We start from the raw sequence: 27,686 nt of genomic DNA, 5'->3' as shown, positions 1-27,686 counted from the left end.
GGGAGCCCAGAACTGGACACAGGACTCCAGATGAGGCCTCCCCAGGCCACAGCAGAGCAGAGGGGGAGCAGAACCTCCCTCAACCTGCCACCCACACTCTCTTGCTGCCCCCAGGCTGCCATTGGCTCTTGCCCACGAGGCCACGTTGCTGCTCATGGGCAGTTCATTCTCACCCAGCACTCCCAGGTCTCTCTCCTGGAGCTGCTCCCCAGCAGGTCACTCCCAGCTTGGGCTGGTGCTGGGCTTGTTCCTCACCAGATGCAGGACTCTGCCCTTGCCCTTGCTGCCTCTCAGCAGGTTCCTCTGTGCCCAACTCTCAGCCTGTCCAGCTCTCACTGACTGGCAGCACAGTCTCTGGTGAATCAGCCAGTGCTCCCAGCTTGGTGCCATGAGCTGCGGGTACACTCAGTCACCTCATCCAGGTCATTGATGAAGATGTTGAATCAGACTGGCCCCAGAACCGACCCTGAGGTGGAACCCCACTGGCCACAGGCCTCCAACTCGACTTGGCACCACTGACCACCACTCTGTGGGCTCAAATTAGCCTACTTTATCCTCCTTAAAGATGAATCCTCAATTAGGTTTCATTTATGACAAACTATCGTCTATTCTTCCTCCAGCCTTAAAGCTAAAGATGAATTCAAGCAGTCTGTGTGCAGAAGTGATGACTCCTGATTTCTCTTTATTTGTTCTTTCTCCTCTTGTATTTGGTGCACAATACTCCTAGGACAAGGATGCTTTTCAGTGTTCATTTAGATCTTTTCAGCCTCACAGCTGCAAATCTGGTACATGCTGTTTCAATTCCAGGCTTTATCCTACACCAAAAGGAAGAATAAAATTCAAGTCACTTGTAAAAGAAGATATGTATTTGCATCTTGTAGTCAAAGGCTGCAGTAGGGACAAGGGACCAAATAGCTGGCCTTTCATATCAACACTTTTCACAACACACAGGAGTTATCTCCAAAGAGATTTGTTGTGTGCTAATAAAAGGACGTTGAAATGAGGGCACCCAAACTGAAATCTGATTGTTTATGGGTAGAAACATGTGCTATCCACAATCCACTCATTCACCTTCCTTGACCTCGGACAGTCTCCATGGCCAGCTCCACTACCCTCATCTCACAGCAACTCAGTGTTTCATCATATTGTTACATTAGGTAGTGCTGGTATAAGAGGTATTACAGATACAGCAGGTTTTACCATTCTATGACCCCATAGAATCGCTTTGGTTGAAAACCCCTTTTAAGCTCCTCTGGCCCCAGCCCTCCCCTCACCCTGCCCAGCCCACCACTGACCCACAGCCCTCAGCACCTCAGCTCCAGGGCTTTGGGATCCCTCCAGGGCTGGGCACTCCCCCACAGGGAGCCTGGCAGCCTGGCACAGGGGCTGACACCCCTCTCAGGGAAAAGGTTCTGCTTCAGCTCCAGTCTCAGCCTCCCCTGGGGCAACTTGAGGCCGTTTCCTCTTGTCTTGACACTTGTTACTGGGGAGCAGAGCCTGACCCCCAGCTCCCTGCAGCCTCCTGTAAGGGAGTGTTAGAGAGGGCTCCTGTCTCCCCTCAGCCTCCTCTTCTCCAAGCTCAACACCCCCATTCCCTCAGCCCCTCCCCAGCCCCTTGTGCTCCAGCCCCTTCCCCAGCTCTGTGCCCGGCTCTGGCCACGCTGCAGCCCCTCAGTGTCCCTGTGGCAGTGAGTGAGGGGCCCAGCACTGATCCCAGCCCTGGAGCTGCAGCCCCTCAGTGTCCCTGTGGCAGTGAGTGAGGGGCCCAGCACTGACACAGCCCTGGAGCTGCAGCCCCTCAGTGTCCCTGTGGCAGTGAGTGAGGGGCCAGCACTGACACAGCCCTGGAGCTGCAGCCCCTCAGTGTCCCTGTGGCAGTGAGTGAGATGCCCAGCACTGACACAGCCCTGGAGCTGCAGCCCCTCAGTGTCCCTGTGGCAGTGAGTGAGGGGCCCAGCACTGACACAGCCCTGGAACTGCAGCCCCTCAGTGTCCCTGTGGCAGTGAGTGAGGGGCCCAGCACTGACACAGCCCTGGAGCTGCAGCCCCTCAGTGTCCTTGTGGCAGGGAGTGAGGGGCCCAGCACTGACACAGCCCTGGAGCTGCAGCCCCTCAGTGTCCCTGTGGCAGTGAGTGAGGGGCCCAGCACTGACACAGCCCTGGAGCTGCAGCCCCTCAGTGTCCCTGTGGCAGGGAGTGAGGGGCCCAGCACTGACACAGCCCTGGAGCTGCAGCCTCCCCAGGGCCCAGCACAGGGGACAATCCCTGCCCTGCTCCTGCTGCCACCCCAGTGCCGATCCCAGCCAGGATGCCACTGGCCTCTTGGCCACGCTGCTGGCTCCGCATACCTGCAGCATGGCCCGGTGTCGGTGTGGCCCAGGCACACTTGCCCTTGGGCAACCTCCCTCGCCCGCCCCTCGCCCGCCTCAGCGCCCTTCGCCCCCTCAGCCCGCCCTCCTTCCCCACCGCGAGAGCCCATTGGCTGGCGCGGCTGTCAATCAGAGGCAAGCCCCGCCCCTCCCCGCCAGGGGGGCGCCGGTATGTTGGGGGGCAGCTCCCCCCACCCCGCGCGAGCCCCTTCGCGCCTTCCGCCGAAGCCCCGCCCCCGCCCTGCCCAGGTGTGTGCGTGCTGCGTCACCCCGCCCCCGCGCGCGGGGCGTGCTGGCGTCGCCGTCCGGCCGTGCGCTGCGCGTCACCGCTCCCGGCCTGGCGCGCGGCGGCAGCGGCACAAGCAGCGGCGGCCGCCGGACGGACGGTTCCGCTCGCGCCCGGCCTCGGGGTTTCTCGTCTCCCGGCGGCGCTCGCGCCCCGCCGCCTCGGGTTCCTCCCTCCCTCCCGCCGTTGGCCTCGGCCTTCGCGAGCGGGGAGGTCGGCGGGCTCGCTGAGGGCCGGTTGGCGCGCGCGCGGCCTGGTGCGCGCGGCGGATCCTGCCGCTCGCGTAACGCGGCGCCCCGGGGCTCCCTGAGGTGAGGCCCGGCCGGCTCGGGCGAGGAGGGTGGGGAGGGGCTGGCGAAGAGCCGCTTCTCCTCGCCGCCGCCGCCATGAGCGTGGAGGCGTACGGCCCCAGCTCGCAGACCCTCACCTTCTTGGACACCGAGGAGGCCGAGCTGCTCGGCGCCGACACGCAGGGCTCCGAGTTCGAGTTCACCGACTTCACTCTCCCCAGCCAGACCCAAACCCCGCCCGGGCCCGGGCAGGCGGGGCCAGGACAGGGCCAAGGGCCTCCCGGAGCAGGGCAGGGACCGCCGGGACCGATCGAAGCACAGGTGAGTCCGCGGCGGGAGGCGAGGGGGGTGTGTTGCGGGGGGGGGGGGGGTCGGGGCGTCTCCGCCACCGGAGGCGGGGAGGGGGAGTCCGGAAAGGGCGGGCGGGCCCGGCCGTGGGGCCGGCGAGGGGAAGCCCTGGGCGGGCTGCGGGACTGGGCGTTCTGCCCTCGGCCGCGCCGGACGGGGAAGTGGAAGCCGCGCGTGGCCGCTCGCTTGCCCGGTGGAGAGGAGGCGGCTGCCGGCTCCGGAGCGAGGCCGCCCGTGTCGGCACACGGCGGCCCCTGGGCGGCAGCGGGGAGCGGGCCCGGCCACCGGACGCTTTGCTGCTGGCCTGGCAATATAGGGGAGAGCTCTGAGGGTAAACTTGGAGCCAGTTTTGCGCTGGTCAGGCCGGCGGACTCCGCGGCTCTATCGTGACAGTTGTGTCGCTTTTCGGTGCGATGTTGAAGTGAGAATTCGGAGGCGCTTCGGGATGTCATTTCGGGTTCTTTTCCGCTTTAACGTAGTTGGTGCTTTGTTGTCAAAAGTTGGGCACTGAGGAAATTCAGCGTTGTTTTCGTTTGGTTTCTTTCTTCGTATTGCTAAAAGCAAAATATGTGCTTATTTGTTGTTATTTTTATTATCTCCTTTGCAACTTTTTCTAATACATGGTTGCCAGGCTGGTTTGTTTGGAGTTTGTATGGGACTGGCAGTCGATGAGGCCCAAGATTTAAGTTCAGAGGTTGGATTTATCATAACCTGGTAATAGATGATTTTATATATATTGTTTTTAAATCCAGTCTGATGGTCAATGTGTAAACAAAAAAGTAGTTAACAGTTCACAAAAGTAAAAGTAGAACAGGAACTAGTGTTGCACACTTGTAAGTGGAGAAGTGTTGCAACTGAAGATACTATCACTGTGCTACTTCTTGACAGTGTAGAAGCAAAAAACCCTGAGGAATTCTCCATGTGGTTTTTTTTAAGTCCAACTTTTCTCTGTTTAAAGATCATGGAATGTTCTACCAAGTTTCATTATAACCAGATAAATACATCCCATGATTAAGAACTAAATGTTTGTACATTACCTATATATTAAAGAATGAGTTTAAAGAGTGGAAATGCTTTAGATAAGTTTTTACTCCTGAGCCAAGCATAATTTGAGTAGGCTTCACTTTTTCCTTGCAAAAGCTGATGTATCAGGACAAGTAAAGGATAGAGCTGAGGATGCAGGAGAGAGCAAACTGAGAACAGGCTGACTGTGTCCAGCCCCTCAGAACCTACAGGTGTGCAGTGCCAGGACCGAGGGTGGTATTGTCCTTGATCCCAGGAGGAATTGTGTGACAGTTTTGTGCTTGGAGCACTGCAGCCTGAGTGCAACTACTGTATGTGATTTGCTCCTGGTTTATGTGTTTGTAACACAGAGTTTGTGATGAGACTCCCTGGGCTGTTTATCTTCTGTTTACTTATACCTTTTGAATTTGGGTTTAGTAGACTTTATTCAGTTTGAGCGTAGAGATATTAGAATTATTCGAGAGTTAAAGAAAAATCTTGTCTTTGTAGAGTCAGACAATATGTGAATAGATTAAAAAGACAACTTTAATTAAAAAAAAACCTTCTTTTTTTAAGATTTAATGGGTTATGATAGGGCTGGGACAGAGGCTGGCCTCAGTGATCTTAAAGGTCTCTTCCAACTGAAACAGTTCTGTGATCATTCCCGAACTCACAGTAGAGAATTTGAGGCCAAAAGAGGAAGAAAAACCACCCCAAAAGAAGCCTCATAAGCTAAAAGACCAGATGAGAGGATTACTTTGGTGGGGTTTTTTTTTGTCTAAACATGTTTGAAAAGCCTTTGAAGTAAAAAACAAAAGAATCTGGAGAGCACATTCAGGTGCTTGGATGTCTGTAAGGATCCATCCTGGCGAGAGGGAAGGACTTTGGTTTAGAAACTGAATACATTTCTGATGTTTCTGCAAACTCTCACGATTATCCTCACCCTCGTTTTGACGCAAATGTCGGGTTTTGGGAGGGTGGGGAGTGGGAATGGACCTATTGCAACGAGAATTCAGAAATCTAGGGAGTGTAGTGTCCTGCTGAGCTGAAGTACAGCAAAGCTTAGGTCCCTGGTTCTGTTTAGACATGTATGTTTCAACGGTCTCCTAAGCGATAAGATCAGAAAGTAAGTAGGGTTTGGTTTGTTTTAAAGATTCTGGGGAAAATTTTGCTTCCTTCAACAAACTTGTTCTGTATTTGGCAGGGGACATATTAATTATTAACTTCTAAAGCTTCCAAATTGATCATATACATTTTACTTAATTAAATGTTGTGGCTGGGATTATAATTAAAACTACTTGAATAAGTAATTTTTATTTGGAGCTGATGAGTATCCGAAAGATCCTTTTGCTGTGCTGTTTCATATTCTGCTTTTTAGTGTCTTGGTGTTTAAAAAGATGAGCTGAGCAATACAGAGCACCCAAGAAAATGTGATTGATTTAGGCAGTGCAGAAGAGCTTCCTTTCCAAATGGTTTTAGATGTGGTTGGTTTTTTAATGGTTTCAGAGGATGTTGTTACAGTTGATCAGTGTCCAACTGACAGAAAGGAGCGAGAGGTTAATGCAGAAGCAATGCCTGTTGTCCCTCAGAAAACTCTCATTCCCACTGTTTGCATAGAATTAAAATCAAGCACAGGAACAATTATTTTCCTAAATATCTTTAGATAAATTCTGATTTCTGCTTTATTTTTTCCACTATTCCAGACAGGGACTCAGTTATGATGCTGGGAAGCAGTCACACACATAACAGTCTGAGGGACAAGGTGCATGGTGTTAGTGTGTTAGCTAAGCTGTGTGAGTGCCTGAAGGAGGCTGGGCCAGCTCTTGGGTTTTTGGTCTAGACTATGGGGGCTGGATTTAATTTCCAGTTCTAACAAAGACTTTTTGTCTTAGCAGAATAACTGATTCCTTGTTGCTCTGGAAGTACAGCTCCCTCCACACTGCTTTGGAGGTGTTGTGTTGGTAGTATCTTCTTCCTTCTTTTGAAAGGGCAAGCACATCAGTGTAAGAGATTACAACAGGGTACAGTAAATAGCTTATAGCTTAAAGAATCTGCAAACAACAGGTAGCTGCGTTATCCCTGCAAGTCTGAAAGTGTGTGTTTTTTCTGAGGCTGAATCAGGACAGTGACTGGATGTCCTGTAGTTGCTGTGCAGTGTTGAAGTGTGTTGCCATGACTGAGTGAGCTGCAGTCTGGTAACAAGAGCACTCTTGTAGTGAAATACCTGCTGTACTGCAATTGCTTTTCTTGTTACAGCTTGATGTGTACTACTTTATAAAGTACAACTATGTGAAGTGTGAGTATAGCTGTGTACACCCGTGGCTGCTGATGACGGTGGAGTACATTAGCCAGAAACACAGGGAGAAATTGAGATGGTAATATTCTGTAACCGCTGATTTGGGAACTCACACAGGGTCAGCAGAAGCCAGTACCTAAATTACATTGTCTGGTTTACTATTCTGTGTTTCCATGGATCTTTACTGTTATCTTTCAACCAGTATTTTAGAGGCCAAAAAAAGAGTGGGAGAGGGGCCAGTAGCTTGGTGATGGTTTCGGAGCACCTCAGTGTTCACATTGCTGTAGCTGTTAAACTCGCTGTGCCAGAAGTTTCAGTCAACACTTTTAAAATAAAGTCCCCCCTCCCTTATACAACAGCTGATGGTGCCAGATTTTTAATAGTATGCACATAGGCTAACATCCCAGCAGGGTTCAGAACAATAGTTGAGTCACTTCCTTGTGGTGTGCCTGCCAAGGCCTAGTGCTTGCTGCTGGATCCTCATAGTAACAGGTGACATCATTCCTGCCTCACTCCGTGACAGGACAGGAGCTCTGGGCTGTCCTCAGCAGTCACCTGGTGCAGAAGTGCAGAGAGCTTGCAGTTGTGGTTTTTTTGGGCTTCTACCTTAAAAAATCCTCAGCTTTACAATTTTGAACCATTTAGCAATCCAGCTTTTTATGAGCACTCAGAAAAGAAGTGATTAAACTTGGTGAGTGACGTGTGTGATAATGTGTTCTGACTCTTGGGAAGAGACTGAGAGAAATGCACCTGACTGCCTGGTATTCTTGCTTCTGAGACATTCAGATTAACTTGAGGCTTTGGAATTCCATCTGTTCCATGACCAGTTAATTTATCTTCCTATTTTGTAAAATGACAATATCTATTTAAAATGCGTATTTGTCTTCAAACATCTGTGGAAACGCTGTTATACAATGAGCTGATGGGATTTGAGTTCGTCATACTAAAGGGCTGTTGAATGCTGCTGCAGCTTCTTTAGTGGTTTTTTTCTCCTTTATATCTTCTCTGCTTCTTTTACACACTCTATGCTGAAGGTTCCTCTTGGCTGAGCTTTCTATTAAAAGCCAGTACTTGGAGGTAACATCAATAAGAAGTCATACCATCCAGGCTGTGTTTTGCAAACGCACCTCATTTCATTTGAAGGTAATGAAACAAAGCGTTTGCCATGAGTCCAGTTCCTCACTGCTGAGGGCAAATGTGAAGTCTCTTACGTTTATTTTGAATTTAAACTCTTACAGTTGGCTGTTAAATTTTAATGTGCAGTACTGAAACTAGCTTGTGTGGAATCCAAATGAGACTTTCAGAGATGTTAGGTTATTTTCGTTTGGTTACGAGTTGTAGCTTTAAAATGCTACAGCGACTGGTTTTGTTAAATGTCTTTTATTAAAGCTTTAGTGTTCTTCTCACTGTGGACAGCTTTCATATCTCTGTCAGAATTAAGTTACAGATACCAGATAAATTCCATGTCTTAAGTGCAAAAGAGTCATTAAAATACTATATTGGTAGACAAAGACTTTGGGTGATTCTTACACTCATTTATTAGCTAGTTAAAATGTTCAGGGGGAAAAAACCCACCTTGCTTTGTACCTTTAGAAACAGTTGGGGATTTAAAGAAATCTGATGACTTTGCTTTGCTAGGGAAACTACCTCACAGCACTCATCCCAAACATTTGGGTAATACTGTGTTAGTCACTGCAGTCACTGTGGTGGTCCCTTTCCTACCTCTTTCCACACAAAGTTAGCTTGGGTTATCATATGCTTATGTCCTCTCAGATTTTAGAGAGATCATGCTAAACAGGTCACAGAATCAAATGTCTGAGCAGCATTCTGGGAGGTGTGGGGATCTGGCCATCTTGAGGGTTCTTGTTGAAATGCAGTGGTGGGATTAAACTAGAGCACCCATGAGGCCCAAGGGGCAGCCGCTGCTCCAGCCACACTGAAGGCCAGTCTGTGACATTCACACTTCTCACTACTCCTTGTCAGTGGTAAATGCACTGTACTGGGCATTGCCAAAAGGAGTTATTTTTAACATGAGAAAGGCTTGGGATGTGTGAAAGTTGCTGACACTGCACCAAATGTTGCAGAACTTCATGGTTCTGGCAGTTAGTGTATGGTTGGAGGAAAGAGCATTCTGCTTTGTTTGTGCTGTGTGGGGTCTCTGAAGTTCATTGCTCCACTTGTTACTAGTTTTGATGGACTTGTGCAGTTTTCTTGGATGTCTTACAGAGAAGCTGCATTTTATTTAAAGAAACTATTGTAGCTAAAAGAAATTTAAAGCACCACCACAGTGGTGACTGTCATACCTACTGTATTTTGCAAGTGTGGCTTTTTTCATTCAGCCTGTAATATGGTTAGTACATCCTGAACAAGTGATACTGCCTGGAGGGTGTCATTGTAATGAAAAGGAATACAACACAAAGAGAGAGAAATAAAACCAAGAAAAGACAAGTGATGTACAGTGCAGTTGCCAGTCACCCACCAACCAATGTCTAGACAGTCCCCAAGCAGTGTTCTGCTCTGCCCCACCAACTCTCCCCAGTTTCTACACTGGGTGTGATGTCCTGTGGTATGGAGTAGCCCTGCTCCCTCCCAGCTCCTTGTGCCCCTCCTCGCTGGCAGAGCACAGGAAACTGCAAAGTCCTTCACTTGGGGTAAATGCTACTTAGCAACAACTAAACCATCAGTGTGTTATCAACATTATTCTCACACTGAATCCAAAACACACACACTGTACCAGCTTACTAGGAAGGAAATGAACTATCCCAGCTGAAACCAGGGGAAAAGTAAAGGTCTTGCTTTTGGGTGTATTCCTTGAGTAAAATGAGGGATAAAATAACCCAAGTGTTTGATATTGCTAGAATTGTTTACATGGAACTTCTGTGTGTTGTGTAAGACTGTAGGGGAAAGTGTACTCTGCAGAAAAGCCGTCTCCTTTAAACTTTTTTTCCTACTCATCAGTTGGAGTTGAAATAGTCCTGTGAAAGAGTAGCTAATAAAGCAAGTACTGGTTATATAACTGGTATCTGTTTGAGCTCTTACCAGCATTTTCCTTTTGAGTTTTTCTAAATGGAACACAAGTTTTTGTTTTGAAGAGTGGGGATTACTGTCCTTGGCTTTATGTTTTGCAGTCTTGTTTTGACTGTATAACTTAAGCATTGACCTTGTATTTCAGGTTAATGGGCCTGATGGCATTCTGCAGAATGGAGCAGTGGATGATAACGTGGCTAAAACCAGCCAGCTCCTGGCAGAGCTGAATTTTGAAGAAGATGAAGAAGACACCTATTACACAAAGGATCTTCCTGTGCATGCTTGCAGGTAAGACCCATTCTTTGCTGCAGGCTTATTTCCAGAGGGCAGGAGCACTTTGTGCAAGTGAATGATGTATGCTTAGAGGATTTTTGGATTTGAGAGCAAGTTTCTTGGAGACATCCACATCCTGGTAGCAGAACGATGCACTGTGGTGAGCTCTCATGTGCTTACAGCTGCTGTGGCTGGCAGGTCTTTGACCTCCCTTGAGGAATGAAAGGCTAAGCCAAACTAGGGATGGTAATAGTAGGAAGTGTTAAAATAAAATACTTGTGACTGGGAAGAGGAATTTAACTGATGTTTGATGCTTTGTCATGGTTTAACCCCAGCCAGCTCCTGGCTCACTCCTCCAGTGGGATGGGGGGTGGGAATCAGAAGGATAAGTGTGAAAAAAAACTGGTATGTTGAGATAAAGACAAAGAGATAAAGCAAAAGCTGTGCACATAAACAAAGCAAGGAATCCATTCAATACCTCCCATCAGCAGGCAAGTGTTCAGCCAGGTCCAGGAGAGCAGGGCTGTGATGGTTACTTGGGAAGATAAAATGCCATTGCTGCAAACATTCCCCTTTCCTCTGTCTTCCTCAACTTCATCTACTGAGTGTGATGTCCTGTGGTCTGGGATGCCTCAGGGGTCAGTTGGGGTCATGACTGTGTCCCCTCCCGATTTCTTTTGCACCCCCAGCCTGCTCACAGTGATGTGAGGTGCAGAAGAGGCCTTGACTCCGTGTCAGCACTGCTCAGCAATAACCACAACATCCGTGTGTTATCAACAGTTTCCAGCACAAATCCAGAACACAGCCCCTATTTACTTCTGTGAAGAAAACTGTCTGTACCCAGCCAAACCCAGCACATCCTTCAACCAGCACATGTGTTCCTTAATTTTCACTTCCCCTTATTTTTGTACACTACTAAGTACTTTAAATCTTATATTTGAGCAAATACCCAACCAATTCTGTTTTCTTCCTGTTTGAATTGCAGTTACTGTGGTATCCATGACCCTGCTTGTGTGGTTTACTGCAACACCAGCAAAAAGTGGTTCTGTAACGGGCGTGGAAATACATCTGGCAGGTAAATGGTCGAATGAGGGAAAAAGCAATGACAGTCTTGTTTTAGAGTGGCTTTGTTTTGAAATGGTGTGATGGCTGTGACTGCCATTTGGGTGATAACTGAAGTTCAATGACTTAAATGTAAACCTCCAGCTGCCTCTTTTAGCTTTTCTGCTCTTACCAACTCAGACCTCAATCTCAGCAAAACTTGAGTTGCTTCTGTGAAGTGAGCTTGCTGCTCCTTCCCCCATCATGTGTTCCTGCAAAGCACTGTAGAGCTGATACTTCCGACCTGCTGAGCTTTGGGAGGCTTCTTTCAATTACCAGTAACATAAAAAGATTATGTTTTTACCCATTTCCTGTTCTTTCACACTTGTCTACCTTAAAACATTCTTGCACTGAGAAACCACTGAAACTGTACTAGCTTAGATGAGAAAAGCAAGATCTTACCAATGCCACCATGTTTGTTTGTGCATTTTAATAACTGGGCTAGTAAGTTAGGACTAAATGTGATTATTTTTTTCCTACTAATGTAAGTGTATTTCCCTTTGATTTCAGCCACATTGTTAATCATCTTGTGAGAGCAAAGTGCAAAGAGGTGACTCTCCATAAAGATGGACCTCTAGGAGAGACTGTCTTGGAGTGTTATAACTGTGGATGTCGTAATGTGTTTCTCCTTGGCTTTATTCCAGCTAAGGCAGACTCTGTGGTTGTTTTGCTGTGCAGGTGAGAGAATGCCTTTGACATATTTGTGTCAAGTCTATTGCATAGGCTTATTTCAGAAGTTCCCACCACTTTTCCTTCAGACAGTTGTATATACTGACATGAATTGCACACAAGTAGTGTGAGAAAGGAACAGTCTGTTACGCTGGGCAGATGTCTTAGTTCTGTAGAGAAGTATTTCTCCCAGATGAAACGGTCTTTAATGGAAGCAAGGTGTTTTTCCTCCCTTTTTAAAACTGTGATTTTCAAATTTGGAAGAGTAACAGGTCAGTTCAGGAAATGACAGAGTGTTAAGGGTTGGAAGCGACCTGGAAAGCTCAGCCAGTGCAACCCCCCTGCCAGAGCAGCAGCACCTAGAGCAGGGCACACAGGAACTCATCCAGCTGGGTTGGAATGTCCTCAGAGAAGGAGACTCCACAGCCCATCTGGGCAGCCCCTGCCAGGGCTCCCTCACCTCAACAGGGAACAAATTCTTCCCTGTGTTTCTTTGGAACCTCTTCTGTTCCAGCTTGTACCCATCACCCCTTGTCCTGTCATTGGCCATCCCTGAGCACAGCCTGGCTCCAGCTTCCTCACACCAACCATGATGGATTTGTAAATATTAATGAGGTCACCCCTCAGTCTCTTCTCTAAGCTGCAGAGCCCCAGCTCCCTCAGCCTTTCATCACAAGGGAGATGCTCTACTCCATCATCTTTGTGGCCCTGCACTGAACCCTGAAGCTCCCCTAGATCAGTGTCTCTGTTAAACAGAGTTTTTTTCTGTCAGCCTATAGAATCATTTGAAGATGAGGGTATACTAGAAATTGCTCTTTGACATGTTCTATCAGAAATCTTGGGTTTATAACTGTGTACATTGTCATTTAGTGGTGTCACTTACCGTGTATTTGACAGCAGAAGGTGTGTTTCTGTAGAGTTCTATTTGTTTAAACAGGTGGGAAACAATCCTGACCTTTCTGATACACTATATGTGTGCCTAATCTTAATGGACTGTAACCAGTTTCAGAGATGTCAGAGTTAATATTTTAGATGCTGAAATTTTCAGTTCTAGAAACACCCAAGAAACAGTGCTTATGATACTGAGCCTGCCTGCTATTGAAACAGCAAATCCAGGAACTGAAACATGAATTGACCCAGCAAGCTAGCGTGGTTTTGGTTTTTTTCCCCCTTACCTGAGTTGTTTTAAGAGGATAAGTCTACTTTTACACTTCACTCTATAGACCTTTTTCTTACACTTGTCTAATTGAATAATTTTTTTCAATGTTTTGGTTGTGCAGGCAGCCATGTGCCAGTCAGAGCAGTTTAAAGGATATTAACTGGGACAGTTCACAGTGGCAGCCTCTTATCCAAGACCGTTGTTTCCTTTCTTGGCTGGTAAAGATTCCATCTGAACAGGAACAGTTGAGAGCACGTCAGATCACAGCTCAGCAGATCAACAAACTGGAAGAACTTTGGAAGGTATGTGCTGCTTTTCAAATTCTGGTTATATTTTACCAAGTGCTAATTTTGTGGGGTTTATGAAGGAGGGACAAGACTGTTTTAGCAACCATGTAAGGCAGGGAACGTACTTGAATCACATGAGGTGTAAATCCTGCAAGTTTGACAAGCAGTGCAGCTGGGAATTGGTCAAAGGATGCAGGGAAGAGTTTATCCAAGTAGGAAAGTTTCACCCTTAGGTTTTTCAGCTCTGTACAAGTTGCAATGTGAGGCAATCCGTAAAAGCAACATTCCTTCCCCATACCAAATCTTTCACCTGTTTCTGCTTTAAGGGATGACTGACTGGGTAGGAAACTGTTAGTCCATATTTGGTGATCAATTATTGTTTTTTGAGAAGTTTTCCTTCACAACCTTCAGTGCATAACACACCTGACTGGATGTGAGTTGTTAGCATTCCATGGAACATCTTGCTGTAGTTTTAACAGGTTACCATACCTTGATGCAGTGTCTCATAGTGGTAAACCCCAGTGTTGTCAGCCACAGGGAGAGCTTGTCACTTTTTAATGGCTAAAACTTACAAACAAAAACATTTGTGCTTAAAATTCTAGGAAAATCCATCTGCAACCCTTGAGGACTTAGAAAAGCCTGGTGTTGATGAAGAACCACAGCATGTCCTGCTGAGATACGAGGATGCTTATCAATACCAAAATATATTTGGTCCTCTCGTCAAGCTTGAGGCAGACTATGACAAGAAACTCAAGGAGTCCCAGGTAATACACCTGAAAGATGCCTGTTCAAGGGGACTTCTGACCACTTCTCTGCTATCAAACACACGGTTACTATTAACAGCATAGAAGGAAAGCTCAAGTGAAATAATTGTCTCTATCACAGAGCTATTACATCACAGCAGTTACAGTAGTAATGGTGATGCTTGGTAGCACAGAGGGAAAATCCTCAAACTGAGCTTTTAAAAAGGAACTTGAAACACTTGGGAACTTCCAGCTTTTCTGTGTTTGAAGTTTATCTTTCCAAGAGTCATTCTCTGACATGCAGCTGTTAACTTGGCAACCTTCTTTTATGTTGACTTCATAACCTGCAGTTCCCTTTGTCAGTCAGTTTCCAATGAAACTTGAATTATGTGAGGTCATGGGTGCACTAAGTGATTCTCTGAAAGGTGAGGGTAGTGATCAGGACTTATTAACCATCTTCTGCAGATGGTGTGAACTCAATCCATAAGAGTAAACACAGAGAGCTGTCTGTACTGTGACACTGGAACAGCAAGTTTTGTGTTTCTTTGCTGTTTTAAAGTACAGGACAATGGGGACTGTGGTAGTTGTCAAACAACTCTTTAAGAACATAATAGATGCCTTTTCTTTACCATTAGACCCAAGATAACATCACAGTCAGATGGGACCTGGGCTTGAACAAGAAAAGAATTGCCTATTTCACTTTGCCAAAGACTGATTCAGGTAATGACAGCTCCATTGTTTGTTTTGTCTGTGTTTTTGAAGCGTGGTGAAATCACAGCAGTGCTTAAAGAACTGTGATGGGATAGAAGGTCCTACTGAAAGTGTTTTTGTCTTGGGGGGTGGTTGTTTATTGGCAAACATCCTAAGAGCATTGGATTTTTTTCTTCCCTTGTAGATATGCGTCTTATGCAAGGAGATGAGATCTGCTTGAGGTATAAGGGAGACCTGGCGCCTTTATGGAAAGGAATTGGTCATGTTATCAAAGTTCCTGATAGTATCCTTTACTTAGTGAGCCTTCAGGAGGGCTCAGCCAAAGGTTGAAATCTCTCTGAGAAATCAGTAAACGTGTGCAAAAGTAATTTCCAGATAATTCTAATTTGCCTTGGGAGGGGGAATCTGCCAAAAAGAACCAAAATTGGGGAAAATAACATTCAGATTTTTGCTATAGATTACTACTTAACGAGGTTCTACAGATTATGGTGATGAGATAGCCATCGAGCTGAGGAGCAGCGTTGGAGCGCCCGTGGAAGTGACTCATAACTTCCAAGTGGATTTTGTGTGGAAGTCTACTTCATTTGACAGGTATTGAGAAAGCATTTCAGCACTTGCCAGGTGGTGGCTGCAGTTGGTGTGTATATTTTCCTTTAGTTTCAATGGGAGTTGCTTCATGTATTACTTCATGAACCCAACAAGCAGAAATCTTGAGTGTGCCAATGTAGCAAGGCTATGAACACAAGACACTTGGTTCATACAGCAACAGGCCTGACTTTGGCTAGAAATGGAGTTAATCCAAGTGCCATCAAACTGTCCATTTGTCTCACTGTGACAGACATGCTGGATGTTACAAACACATCAAGGGAGGAGGTTTACCTTGTGTTTATTAGTACTTGGCATGTAAGAATTAAACCTGTCCTGTAGTTCAGCTTCCTGAACGCTGCTCCCTTATGAAGTGCTCTTTGGTCTTAGGCAGCATTTCTAAACTTTCAATTGCCTTAACTGGCTGAAATGTCAAGGCATTAGAGTCAGCCTTGGGGTCAAAAGGCTTCAGACGTATCTGTGCTGCACTTGGGAGTTTGTTATCCTGAAAGAGATACACAGAGCACAAATCTTGCACCTAAAACTTCTGTTGGTTGTGTCAAAGGTTGGTGTTTCTCTACAGATTTTTTTCTGGTTATATTTGTTGTACTGGGGGAAAAACAAGATCTGTGGGCTTCAGTTTTTTGTCTTCTAATCTTGTTAGTAGATGTTATACATCATTCTTGTTTCCCAAGATATGTTTTCATCTCATTTGTGCCTGATGTCTGATTAACCTTTGCCTAAGACACTTGTGGGTGTTAGGATTGGAGGTCACACTGATTACTTTTTTGCTGTCTTTCCCTCATTTCAGAATGCAGAGTGCTTTAAAAACATTTGCAGTGGATGAGACTTCAGTGTCTGGGTACATCTATCACAAGCTCTTAGGTCATGAGGTAGAAGATGTCATTATTAAATGCCAGTTGCCAAAGCGCTTCACAGCGCAAGGACTCCCTGATCTCAACCATTCTCAGGTAACCTCATCTCCTTTCCACTACACACAAAGAATATAAGAGAGTATTTATGAATAGGGATTGAAGAACTGTAACTTGACATGTATTGAATACTAAACAGCAATACCAAATGGTCTGATAGGTTTATGCTGTGAAGACTGTCCTGCAGCGTCCTCTGAGCCTTATTCAGGGTCCCCCTGGTACCGGAAAGACAGTGACATCAGCCACAATCGTTTATCATCTGGCCAGACAGGGCAATGGGTAAGAACTGTGCTCTCTAAATCCTCATATGTGAGGTTCCTTTATTATTGGTCAAAGAATCAGCTTGATTTTAAAAGCTAAACCAATTTCTATCATTGAACTTGTTAGGTTTTTCTGGGGAAGCTTGTGCTTATTTCAGCAGATCTTCTTCCTCAGCACATTTTTAGAGAGCATGTGTCAGAACACCTAATCTTATTTAGGGGGAAAAAAAAACCTTACAGATCCTTGAAACTTACTTGTGACTTCATTCTTTTTTTTCCAAGCCCTGTGTTAGTCTGTGCTCCAAGTAACATAGCTGTGGATCAGTTGACTGAGAAGATCCATCAAACTGGACTGAAAGTGGTTCGTCTGTGTGCTAAAAGTCGTGAGGCAATTGACTCTCCTGTGTCCTTCTTGGCATTGCATAACCAGATCAGAAACATGGATAGGTAAGAAATGGTTGAGGGGGCACTGGAACAAAAAGAGCCACCAAGATGCTGAGGGGACTGGAGCATCTTCTTTCTGAGGAAAGGCTGTGGGACCTGGGGCTGTTCATTCTGGAGGAGACTGAGGGGGGAGCTCCTTAATATTGACAAATATCTAACTGGTGGGTGTCAGGAGGTTGGGGCAGCACTTGTTTCTGTTGTCTCCAGTGCCAGGACAAGGGGTGATGGGATGCAGCTGGAACACAAACAGTTCCATTGAAACATAAGAAAAACCTCTCTCAGTGTTTGAGTGAGGGAGCCCTGGCCCAGGCTGCCCAGGGAGGGTGTGGAGGCTCCTTCTTTGGAGGACTTCAAGACCCACCTGGACACGTTCCTGTGCCCCCTGATCAAGGGGAACCTGGTTTAGCAGGGGATTGGACTGGATGATCTCTAAAGGTCCCTTCCAACCCCCACCATGCTGTGATTCAGTTGGACACAGCAAATACACATTGTGATAACTTTTTTTGGTTCTTCACATGTCGTATTTACTTGTACAAATGAATTTGCTTGTACAGTATCATCCTACCACCTTGATAGGCCATCAAGCAAAATGTATTTATTTGCAGCATGCCAGAGCTTCAGAAACTGCAGCAGCTTAAAGATGAAACTGGAGAACTGTCATCTGCTGATGAGAAGCGTTACCGTGCCCTGAAGCGAACAGCAGAGCGTGAATTACTGATGGTGAGCTCCCATCGGTTCCAGCAGCCTCAATAATCACCTGAGTTGCAGTTTGCTGGTGGAAATCAGAGCACAACTTAACTTGGGGCTGGAGGGGGAGTCCTGGAATTGGTATTGAGTATTTTTGCATGTAGAAATGCTTGCCTATTGATTCCAGTTGCATTTCTGTCTCAGAACGCAGATGTGATCTGTTGCACGTGTGTGGGAGCTGGGGACCCGAGACTTGCAAAAATGCAGTTCCGCTCCATTCTGATTGATGAAAGCACCCAGGCTACTGAGCCAGAGTGCATGGTGCCAGTTGTCCTGGGGGCAAAACAGGTAGGAGCCATTGCATTTCACTGAAGAGTTTGTATAAGTTGATGAAGTAGCATGAAGCAGTAACATTCAACATTGTAGGCACACAGGGATACTAAATCCTCTCTTTTCATGGAACAGGCTTCCATTATATAGACCTAAATGACTTTTATTTTGTGTTAATCTCTTAGTTTTCTGTTGCCATGGCATAATCTTTGCCTAGAACATGTTGTGGAAGAGTCTGGAGACTTTATTTGAAAATGATCAGCTGAAAAGCTGGTTGACCCTAAGGGTTTCCAAGCCTCAGATCTCATCTGAGTCAGGCTGATTAATTCCTGATAGATCTCATAGCAGGACAAAACAAATATCAATCCCCACCCCACTAAGATTACATACAAACTTTCTTTTCCACAGCTCATTCTTGTGGGTGACCACTGCCAGCTGGGGCCTGTTGTGATGTGTAAGAAAGCTGCCAAGGCAGGTCTGTCCCAGTCTCTGTTCGAGCGGCTGGTGGTGCTGGGCATCCGGCCCATTCGCCTGCAGGTGCAGTACCGCATGCACCCCGCGCTCAGCGCCTTCCCCTCCAACATCTTCTACGAGGGCTCTCTCCAGAACGGGGTAACTGCAGGTAAGCAAGAGCACCACTCCTCCAAATGACCCTTCCCAGTCACTCAGGATCAAAGGAAGGTTTTGGGTGAGTCTCTTACGGAGAGCAGTGCCACTGGACCTGGTTTTGAGTCATGAAGGTGCTTTAGATCTGAAAGTGAGTGTTCTTGCTGGTAGAGCAGTGCTGACTTCTTTTCCCTTGTGCCCTTCAGCTGACCGTGTGAAAAAGGGATTTGATTTCCAGTGGCCACAGCCAGATAAGCCAATGTTTTTCTACGTTACCCAAGGACAGGAAGAAATTGCCAGCTCAGGCACCTCTTACTTAAACAGGTAAACAAAACTCAGCAGTGAGATCTAAACTGAAGCTGAGACAAAGTATTCTGAACTATCTCAACTGTTTAAGATATTGTTAAATGAATCTGCTGACAATCCTGTGGAGACAGTTAATGAAGTCCAGGGGAAGTACAGTATGAAGTTCCCCCTGCAGACCAGATATCTGAGGGTGTCTCCTTCCTAGAGAATCTCTGCAAGACAATTCACCATATTCTGTACTCACAGAGCCCCAAGTCCTGGGTTTTGGTGGGGGTACAAAAAGGATGGGAATTTAATTTCCTTTCTTCTATCTCTTTTTTTTCTGTACATTCCAACTTCTTTTTTTCAACAAGTGAGCTTAAAACTCTTTGCTCCTCTTGGTGCTGTGTGTTTGTTCACGTGCTTGGATGGGAAAGCAGGCCAACTTGTGCAAAATATCTACTGTGGTATTTTTAATCTCAGTCTGTTTCCTGAGCAGCACATGCAAGACTGTGCACAAACAAATGTCACAATAGTTGGCTGACAGGGAGATTGGCATGAAAAAACATTCTATATTTAAAGCTTTTAAGATAAAACAACTGAAGGATCTGTTTGCACAGCAAGCTGGGACGTTTTTAATGCACTTCCTCATTAAAGTACTGGTGCACATGTAACTCTACCAAAGAAGTTCCATTTTGGAATGATGACCACTGGGAATTTTGCTGTTCCAGGAAGGCTGGTTGTGTAGTTCTGAGAAGGTGGAGGTGTATATAAGAGAATGGAAAGCTGCTTTTGAGCTATATCGGCTTTCTATGTGTGGCCCAAGTCCAGAGGTGATAGTGGTGAATGTTCCTGCAAGGCTTAAGCCAAATGAATTGGAGTGCTCAAGCAGTGTAAAACTGCTCTTTGTCTTGAAGTGGCCTTTCTGACAGGCTGGCACAGCATAACATCTTCAAGTGGTTTAGACCCAGTAACTTGCAAAAAGTTAGACCTAATGCCTTGATTCTCCTCAGATAAACAAATCTCCCTTTCCAGGACGGAGGCTGCCAACGTGGAGAAGATCACCACAAAGCTCTTGAAAGCTGGTGCCAAACCAGATCAGATTGGCATTATTACCCCTTACGAAGGTCAACGCTCCTACCTGGTGCAGTACATGCAATTCAGTGGCTCCCTGCATACAAAGCTCTACCAGGTACAGAGTCACTGGCACCAGTGAGAACACTCAGATGCAGAGAAGCCAGAAGAGTCAGACATTGTGAAACTTGACTTTGGGGCTTCTGAGGCGTCAGCATGTGTTTATTCTTTAGTGATCTTGGAGTTTTTTAGTTGATGAGGGTTAAAATAGACCAGAGAGGTGAGTTTAGGAGGTATCAAATGCCACCAAGTGTCAGGGGAGCAGTTGGCTAGAAAAGAATGCTCTGTTAAGGTCTCTGTTGAAAGGAAAGCTTCAATGAGTCCATCCTCTGAGGTGGCACAGAAGGGAGAGGTCTATAGTGTTTCAGTCAACTTGTGCCTTAGATAAAAGCATCTTGCCAAGAGACATGCAGGAAGCCAAGCTCCATAAATCCTGATAATCATGCTGTTTATTTGCTTGGGATTAAATCCTCCCATCAGTGGAACTGCTGTACCAGACATGAAAACTTGTTGCTACAAACAAGACGGTTGTAGAATGTTTAATATAATCTCTTTTGCAATGTTGAGGACTTGGGTCAGTGTTTGCACTGAGGGAAAACTTGGTGGAAATGCTTAAAGTTCTGCCAGGAATGATCTGTCCCTCTGATTCAGGTTTCTTGGTAGCCAGAAGCAGCAGTGCTAATTTGGACCTGTCTTACTCTGAGGTTTTGGACTAGTCAAGTCTTTTTTTGGCAACATACCTAGAAAAGGAATGCTTTCCATACTGCAAATGCCAGTTTGGGGGAAACAGGAGAGCCAGAGAGTGGTGAACATAAGAGTAATTTGTTCCTAAGCTGAGACTGCCTGTTCTTTGGGGAAACTATTTAGTGACAAGTGGAATTCCCACTTGGTCACTACAGAAATAACACTTTTATCAGCTGGAGGAACTGCCAGAGCCCAGGGAACAGGGGTTGTAGTGGCTCTTGGTAGCACAAATAATTTGTACTCTGCTTCCAGGATTTACATGTTTTCCTCTTTCAGGAAGTGGAAATTGCAAGTGTGGATGCCTTCCAGGGGAGAGAGAAGGACTTTATTATCCTTTCCTGTGTGAGGGCCAACGAACACCAAGGAATCGGGTTTCTGAACGACCCCAGGCGTCTCAACGTAGCTCTTACCAGAGCCAGGTAAAGTACAGTGGGGCAAATACTCATGTGTTTGGTCTGCTGAAGCAGCAGTAGGTGTGCTGAAGCACAAGGTGTGTGTGCTGTGGACAGCAGGCCCACTCCCCACCCCACCTGCTTTAAGGGAGCCTTGAATGAGTTCGTAGAATGGTTATGGTTGGAAAACACCTTTAAGATTGAGTCCAACCACTCACCTCACCCTGCCAAGCCCATCACTAGACCATGGCCCTCAGCACCTCAGCTATGTGTCTGTTGATTATCTCCAGGGCTGGGGACTCCATCACCTCCCTGGACAGCCTGTTCCAGTCCTGAACAACCCTCTCAGGGAAAAAGTTCTTCCTCAGCTCCAGTCTAAACCTTCCCTGGGGCAACTTGAGTCCATTTTCTTATGTTCTGGTATTCATTACTGGAGGGAAGGGATTGAGCCCCACCTCCCTGCAACTCCCCTTCAGGTAGCTGAGTGATCACATCTCCTCTCAGCCTCCTCTTCTCCAGCCTAAAAACTTCCCCATTCCCTCCAATTCACAAGAGCAATCTCAGCCTCATCGCTGAGGAGCTACTGTGTCTTTCCCCTTGTTCACAGGACAGAACTCATCCCTTCATATGCATCTTTAGCCCTTCCAGCAACTATTTTTTACCATTTTACTTCTCTCAGTGATTTGATTGCTGAGAAGGGTCATGTTCAGTCACCCCTGTGGGCTGGTGTCCTTGGTCTCTGCAAGCTTTCAAAGCAGCAGTGTGGTGGCTGCTTGAGGACACAGGAGTGTTTGGCAACCCTGCAAAAGGAAGCAGGCTTGAGAAATAGGCTGCAGCAATCTCCAGTGTTTTGTCACACTGCAGAAATGCCCTGTTGTCAACAAAATAATTGTGTAGGGGTCTCCCACACCTGCTGTCTTGGGCTTCTGTTGGGTGCCTTGATCTACTGCAGAAGAGATCAACTCAGAGGCTGCTTTGCCCCTTCATACGTACCATGGGCTTTGGTTTGAGTCAAAGTTGACTTCAGCTTGTTGTGTTTCTTTACCCCTTGTACAGGTATGGAGTAATTATTGTTGGAAACCCAAAAGCACTGTCCAAACAACCCCTTTGGAATCACTTGCTGAATTACTACAAGGAGCAGAAGGTTCTGGTGGAGGGACCACTGAACAACCTCCGGGAAAGCCTCATGCAGTTCAGTAAGCCCCGGAAGCTCGTCAACACCATCAACCCCGTGAGTCCACCTCTCCTGTCTCTCCACTGTGTGTGGCACAGAGCACTTGGGGGTTGATTGATCAGTTTCTCAGGTGATGAAATAATCACCTGCACGTAGCCTCACACACCCATCACTTCTCCTTTCTTGTTGCCTGGTTGATGATGCAGTGTGAGCCGAGCTGCTGCCTCGGCTGTGTCCAAATTGAGCACTTGGAGAAAAGCCTTCTTGGTGCCTTTTTGTTGCTCTGTTTACTGCAAAATATGATGAGGGGTTAACTTCTGAGGGGAATGAAACATGAAGTGTGTAAAAATGGCAAGCTCATTAGTCATGTGTACTTAATAGTGTTGAACACAAATCCTATGAGTCTTCTACTTGGCCTTTTAACACCAGACACGTAGTCAATGGGGGTGGAGCTTGTCAGCCATTGCAGAGGGACAGTGGGAGGAATGAAGCAGGGGAAGAACTGTCATCAGAACCTCCAAAACTCATCAAGTATGTCACAGTTTGAGATAAGCTGCCTGTAGAGTCTTATTTCTTGTTGCCACGGTGCAGTTGAAAGGACGGTACGAGAACTAGTTACATTTCCTCAGCACTTGCAAAGTGTGCTTACTTCACTGGGCTTTTACCCAAAAACAACTCAGACTGAGGTTGCAGTGCAAAGTTTTGTCTGCAAAGGCTTGTCTAACTCCTGCCATGCTCCCAGGGTGCCCGTTTCATGACCACTGCCATGTATGATGCACGGGAGGCTATTATTCCAGGATCTGTCTACGACCGCAGCAGTCAAGGTAAAGGAAGCCATCCAAATCCATCCCTTTACAGGGTTTTTTTCCCTTCTCCTCTCCTAGTCTTCCTTGGGATATGGGATCTTACAGACTTAAAACATTTGAAGATCCACTCCAGGAAAACATGAGACTTAATTGCAAATGTTTGTGCTGGGCCTGGATTTTGCTCTCTTGGTATCTGCAGAGCGAGTGAAAATGAGGGGAAAGAGAGGCTGTGTATGTGGGAGCATCTCAGGGATCTTAGATGGTGCTGGAACATATTTGGTGGTGCTGGCAAAGAGCTGAACACGTGTGGAATAAATGGTGAACTAGAAATGTTGGTGGTCCTTGACAGTGGTAGGCTTGTCCTTTCAGCCTCTGCACTGATTGATCCTGCTCACGAGTCCTCTTTTTTTCCTATTAAAAGCAGGAATGGGAATTGATTGATGTTACTGTTTGGGATGTCTGAAGTGACTGTGGCTTCCCCTCTGCTCCCCAGGGCGCCCATCCAACATGTACTTCCAAACCCACGACCAGATCGGGATGATCAGCGCGGGGCCCAGCCACGTCACTGCCATGAACATTCCCATCCCCTTCAACCTCGTCATGCCCCCCATGCCACCCCCAGGCTACTTTGGCCAAGCCAACGGCCCAGCTGCAGGTACAGGGGGAGGGATGGAGCAGCCCAGGGCTGGGGGCTGAGGCTGGAGGAGGAGGGGGTTTGCTGCTCCTCCACTGCTGATGAGAGCAGAGGATGCGCTTTGATAAGAGATGTAGCCGTGGTGAGGGCCCCTTGGCCAGCTCTGGCTCTGCTCCTGCCCTGCTTTATTACAAAGCCTCTTGGGAGCCATCAAGTCTGTACAGAAACAGGTAATTCTCTCACAACTGCAGGTCTCAGACTTCTCACTCTTGGCTGGGGTGGATGTTTTTGCAGGACGTGGTGCACCTAAAGGCAAGACTGGTCGTGGTGGGCGTCAGAAAAACCGCTTTGGGATTCCTGGAACTAGTCAGTCAAACCTTCCAAACAGTCAAGCGAGCCAAGATGTGGTGTCCCAGCCTTTCTCCCAGGGCCCACTGACCCAGGGGTATATCTCCATGAGTCAGCCCTCACAGATGAGTCAGCCTGGGCTCTCCCAGCCAGAATTATCCCAGGTAAGTGGGATCTGACGTGTGGGCTGCCCTTCTCCTGGCGTCTGTGGCAGTGATCTGTCTGCATGCCCACCCTCGTGTCCTGCTGGGGAAGATGGAAAGCAAAGCCATGTGCTGTGACTCAGCCAAGGCATTTCATACTCCTCCACTTGCTGGTCTCTCTAAGTACTCTCAGAGAAAGGAGATGTATGTTATAGGCTGAACTCAAGCTGATCTCTGAGCTGCTTCCCTCTCCAGCAGCCAGCTATGCCCAAAGCCTTTGCATCTGTGCAAATGTGGCAGTGAGAAGAGTAGATGGAAGAATAAAAAACCCCAACCAACTGTAAACCCCAGGCAGCCAAGAGACAACCAAACCAAAACCATCCTCACCAAATCAAACCCTCCCTGATTTGTCACTAAGGTCATTTCCCCAGCAGGAGCAGGGAGCTGATCATTCATTCCACTGGTGAGGCTGCACCTCCAATACTGTGACCAGTTCTGAGTCCCTCTGTACAAGAAGGACATGGAGGTGCTGGAGAGGATCCAGGGCTGGGCTACCAAGCTAGGAAAGGATTTGGAGCCAGTCTCAGACAAGGAAGGGCTGAGGGATCTGGGGCTGTTGAGCCTGGAGAACAGAAGGCTCAGGGGAGACCTCCTCACTCTACAACTACCTGCAAGGAAGCTGCAGTGAGGTGGGGTGGGTCTGTTCTCCCTGGGAACAAGCAACAGAACAAGAGGAAACAGCCTCAAGTGTCACCAGGGGAGGTTGAGGCTGGATGTGAGGAGGAATTGCTTTGCTGCCAGGGCTGTCAGGCATTGGAACAGCTGCCCAGGGAGGTGCTGGAGTCACCATCCCTGGAGGGGTTTCAGAGCTGGGTGGGTGTTGCACTGAGGGCAATGGGCTGGTGGGTGATGGGGCTCTGCCAGCTGAAACCATCCTGTGATCCTCTGTGGCTGCTTTGTGAAGGGAGCACCTGGGCTTGGTGTGGTGTTGAAGCCCTGACATGTGCTCTCATTTCCAGGACAGTTACCTTGGTGATGAGTTTAAATCTCAGATCGACGTGGCGCTGTCGCAGGACTCGACGTACCAGGGTGAACGTGCTTATCAACACGGTGGCGTGACGGGACTGTCACAGTATTAGAGTGTAAGGCCCCTGAGCTCCACTCCTCTGCCTCTTTAATCACATGAGCACCCTGGGTTTTGAGTGGCATCCCTAACAGGCCTGTTGCTTTGCTTGCAGGTTGAGGAAGAAGAGCTAAGCTTGGCGTGGAGCTTAGTTCATCAGCATTTTATTCTGGGTAATAAAAACAATAAAATAAAATGGATACCTGTTTTCCACTGCTAAAACTGAAGCACCACTGTGTGAGAGCAACAGGAGAAAGAAACCAACCAACGGAGAGGAGAGAGAGAGAGAGAGAGAGAGAGGAGCGCGAGAGAGCCCACTGCTATAGCTCAGTGAGACCAGGAGGCGGAGCGGAGAGGAGAACGCGCTGAGGCAGCCGCGGCCCCGCTCCGCCGCGCCGGGAAGGGCCCGGCGCACGGTTCACTCATTCCACACTTCTCTTTGCGAGCAGGGCATTGCTTTTCAGAGCAGATGAGGGAGAAGAAAACCCTCATCTCAGAGTTGTTGTCTTTTTTTCCAGGGGGGTACAATGTTTTAAGCAGTTTTTAAGCAGCAGAAGTGTCTGAAGAGAAGGAAGAGAGTTCCTGACCCAAGCTGGCAGCAGCGAGCCGAGCGGGGACGCGGCGGGACGGAGCTGATGATGCTCAACTCTGAGATGCAGGTTTTGTTGTCCAACACTGGCTCTGAAATCCTAGTGTCATCGTGTTGCCCACACTCTGAACAGGGCCTTTCGTCACCAGGTGGTTTTTTTTCCTTTTTGCAAGAGATCCTTTCCAAGGAGCAACCGAAATCTTTGTGTTGTAGGAGTTTGGCTCTGAATTCCTAGTGGTGGACCTGGGAGATCCTTGTTCTGAGAAGCTTAAACACACACACACACACCAAAAAAAACCAAACCATGTTTGAAAACTAAATTAGAGCACCAACCTTGAGAATTTTCAGTGTGATTTAAAGTTGCAGCAATCAGCCTCTTCTTCCTACGTTGGATAGCAGTTAGAGGGAAAGGAGCCTGCGCGCTCGAGCAGCAGGAGGGTTTCCAAGTGTTTTCTGTATGCTTTAATTGGCTACTGTCTGGACTCTACTCTGTGAAAAACAAGCCTTTCTGTAAGATGAACTTTGTGCTTGAAAGGGGATGGGTTGCTGTGCCCTTCGGCCCTGGAGGAAGAGGATGCTAGCAGGCCTGCCTGCCTCCCGCAGAGCTGGGGCAGCAGTAGTGGCAACTGGGGATTATACTGGTTTTGAGGTAAAGACTCTGCTGATGTTACTGGAGCAGGTTGGGGGGAGGGGGTCAAAAGATGAAAAAGTGGACATACCAGGCAGTTTGTTGGAAGGTGGCCTCTGAGCTGGGTGTAATTAGAGACACTGGGTTAGGCTTTTGTGTGGCTTCTTTGGTGGTGAAGGCAGAGAGCTGAGAGAGGCAGGTGTGTGACACCAAACCCGGAGCTTGCTGGAGGCAGCGGCCTGGAGCTGGGCTCTGGGCTCAGCTCCACAGCTGCCTGGAAGCTAAACTGCAGAACAGCACATGAAGAGAAGCCATCCACTTTCAAAGTTGTACCCATGTCTTAACTAAGTCATAGGGGAACACTGGGAGCATTTTATTTCTGTCTAAACCTTTTTAGCAACAGTGCAGAGACGCTGAGATCCCTCCAGCCCCATTTTTAGCAGATCCCTGAATTAGACTGGCCTCAACCCCCCAATTGGCCACAGACAGGGAGGGGTTAAAGTCTGAACCGACTCAGCTTTATACTCAAAGGGCTCCAAGTGTTTCTAGTCTTTTTTTTGGGGGGGAGGGAGGGGGGAGGGACTCAAAATACCTCTCACATGAATGTACTTCAATGATGTAAAGCCCTTTTTTTGTAAGCCAGGGGGGGAAGCCCTTTCATCCCTGTCCTTTCTGTAGGTTGTTGCCCCCACCATCATCACCCCTCTCTTTGCTGTAGTTTTTTCAGAGTGTCTCTTCCCCAGCACACCCCAACCCCGAGGGGCTGAACCCCCCAGGGCCCTGTGCCAGCCCTGCACCAGGAACTTTCCAGCCACCACACACCCAATTCTTTTTCTCATTTAAAAACAAAAAGCCTCCAGAGTTTCAACTTCTACCAAGTGCAAGAAACGGAGACACAGGCCACCTTCCTTCCTTGTGAGATGGACTGTTTTATTTATTAACATTGCCGAAGGGCTTTTTACTTTGTTTCCTTCTGTAGGCTGTGTAGTTGCATTTAGGCTTTTGGGATAGGTTGAAGCTGTGCCCCTTCCCCCTCTGTGCAATGCCAATCCATTGAGTAACCCCCTCCTCTGCCCTCACCCCCTTTCTTTCACTGCTGGGAATGCTTGCCTCTGCTTTGTGCTGGTTTTTTCCTTTGTAGCAGTTACAAACTCTTGAGTTTTATAAATGCAGCCCTCAGTGCTAGCACGGTGTTTCAACTCTTCTTTGATTTTTTTTTTGTCTCAGTTTGTTTTAAACCTGTTTGTCATCAATAAACTGAATAAACAGCTCTTGCATTCA

General features: G+C 47.3%; 1 protein-coding gene and 1 long non-coding RNA gene across 3 annotated transcripts; one reads left to right on the top strand and one right to left on the bottom strand.

Annotated features, from left to right (window-relative positions):
- Positions 1 to 662: 662 nt before the first annotated feature.
- Positions 663 to 3,459, bottom strand: LOC133627778 (uncharacterized). The gene is made up of 2 exons (XR_009820387.1): positions 3,083 to 3,459; positions 663 to 815 (listed from the first exon to the last, which is right to left on the bottom strand). It is a non-coding gene; the product is annotated as an uncharacterized LOC133627778 (long non-coding RNA).
- UPF1 (UPF1 RNA helicase and ATPase) lies at positions 2,684 to 27,686 on the top strand. 2 transcript variants are annotated; one of them, XM_062014854.1, is made up of 24 exons: positions 2,684 to 3,266; positions 9,764 to 9,906; positions 10,877 to 10,966; positions 11,503 to 11,670; positions 12,942 to 13,122; positions 13,710 to 13,871; positions 14,486 to 14,570; positions 14,746 to 14,844; positions 15,044 to 15,152; positions 15,958 to 16,117; positions 16,239 to 16,357; positions 16,621 to 16,785; positions 17,388 to 17,502; positions 17,674 to 17,817; positions 18,208 to 18,421; positions 18,612 to 18,729; positions 19,726 to 19,882; positions 20,845 to 20,987; positions 22,017 to 22,191; positions 22,877 to 22,958; positions 23,434 to 23,595; positions 23,869 to 24,086; positions 25,085 to 25,207; positions 25,304 to 27,686. In XM_062014854.1, the coding sequence occupies exons 1-23, from the start codon at positions 3,042 to 3,044 to the stop codon at positions 25,202 to 25,204; spliced, it is 3,354 nt and encodes a 1,117-aa protein (XP_061870838.1). In that variant the 5' UTR covers positions 2,684 to 3,041; the 3' UTR covers positions 25,205 to 25,207; positions 25,304 to 27,686. The 2 variants fall into 2 exon arrangements, with proteins under 2 accessions (XP_061870838.1, XP_061870836.1); XM_062014852.1 differs by having other exon boundaries at positions 15,035 to 15,152.

This window comes from Colius striatus, chromosome 25 (genome assembly GCF_028858725.1).
Source record: "Colius striatus isolate bColStr4 chromosome 25, bColStr4.1.hap1, whole genome shotgun sequence".
Lineage (NCBI taxonomy): Eukaryota > Metazoa > Chordata > Aves > Coliiformes > Coliidae > Colius > Colius striatus.
The sequence above is the reverse complement of the archived record's forward strand: the minus strand, read 5'-3'. Positions and strand labels throughout refer to the sequence as shown.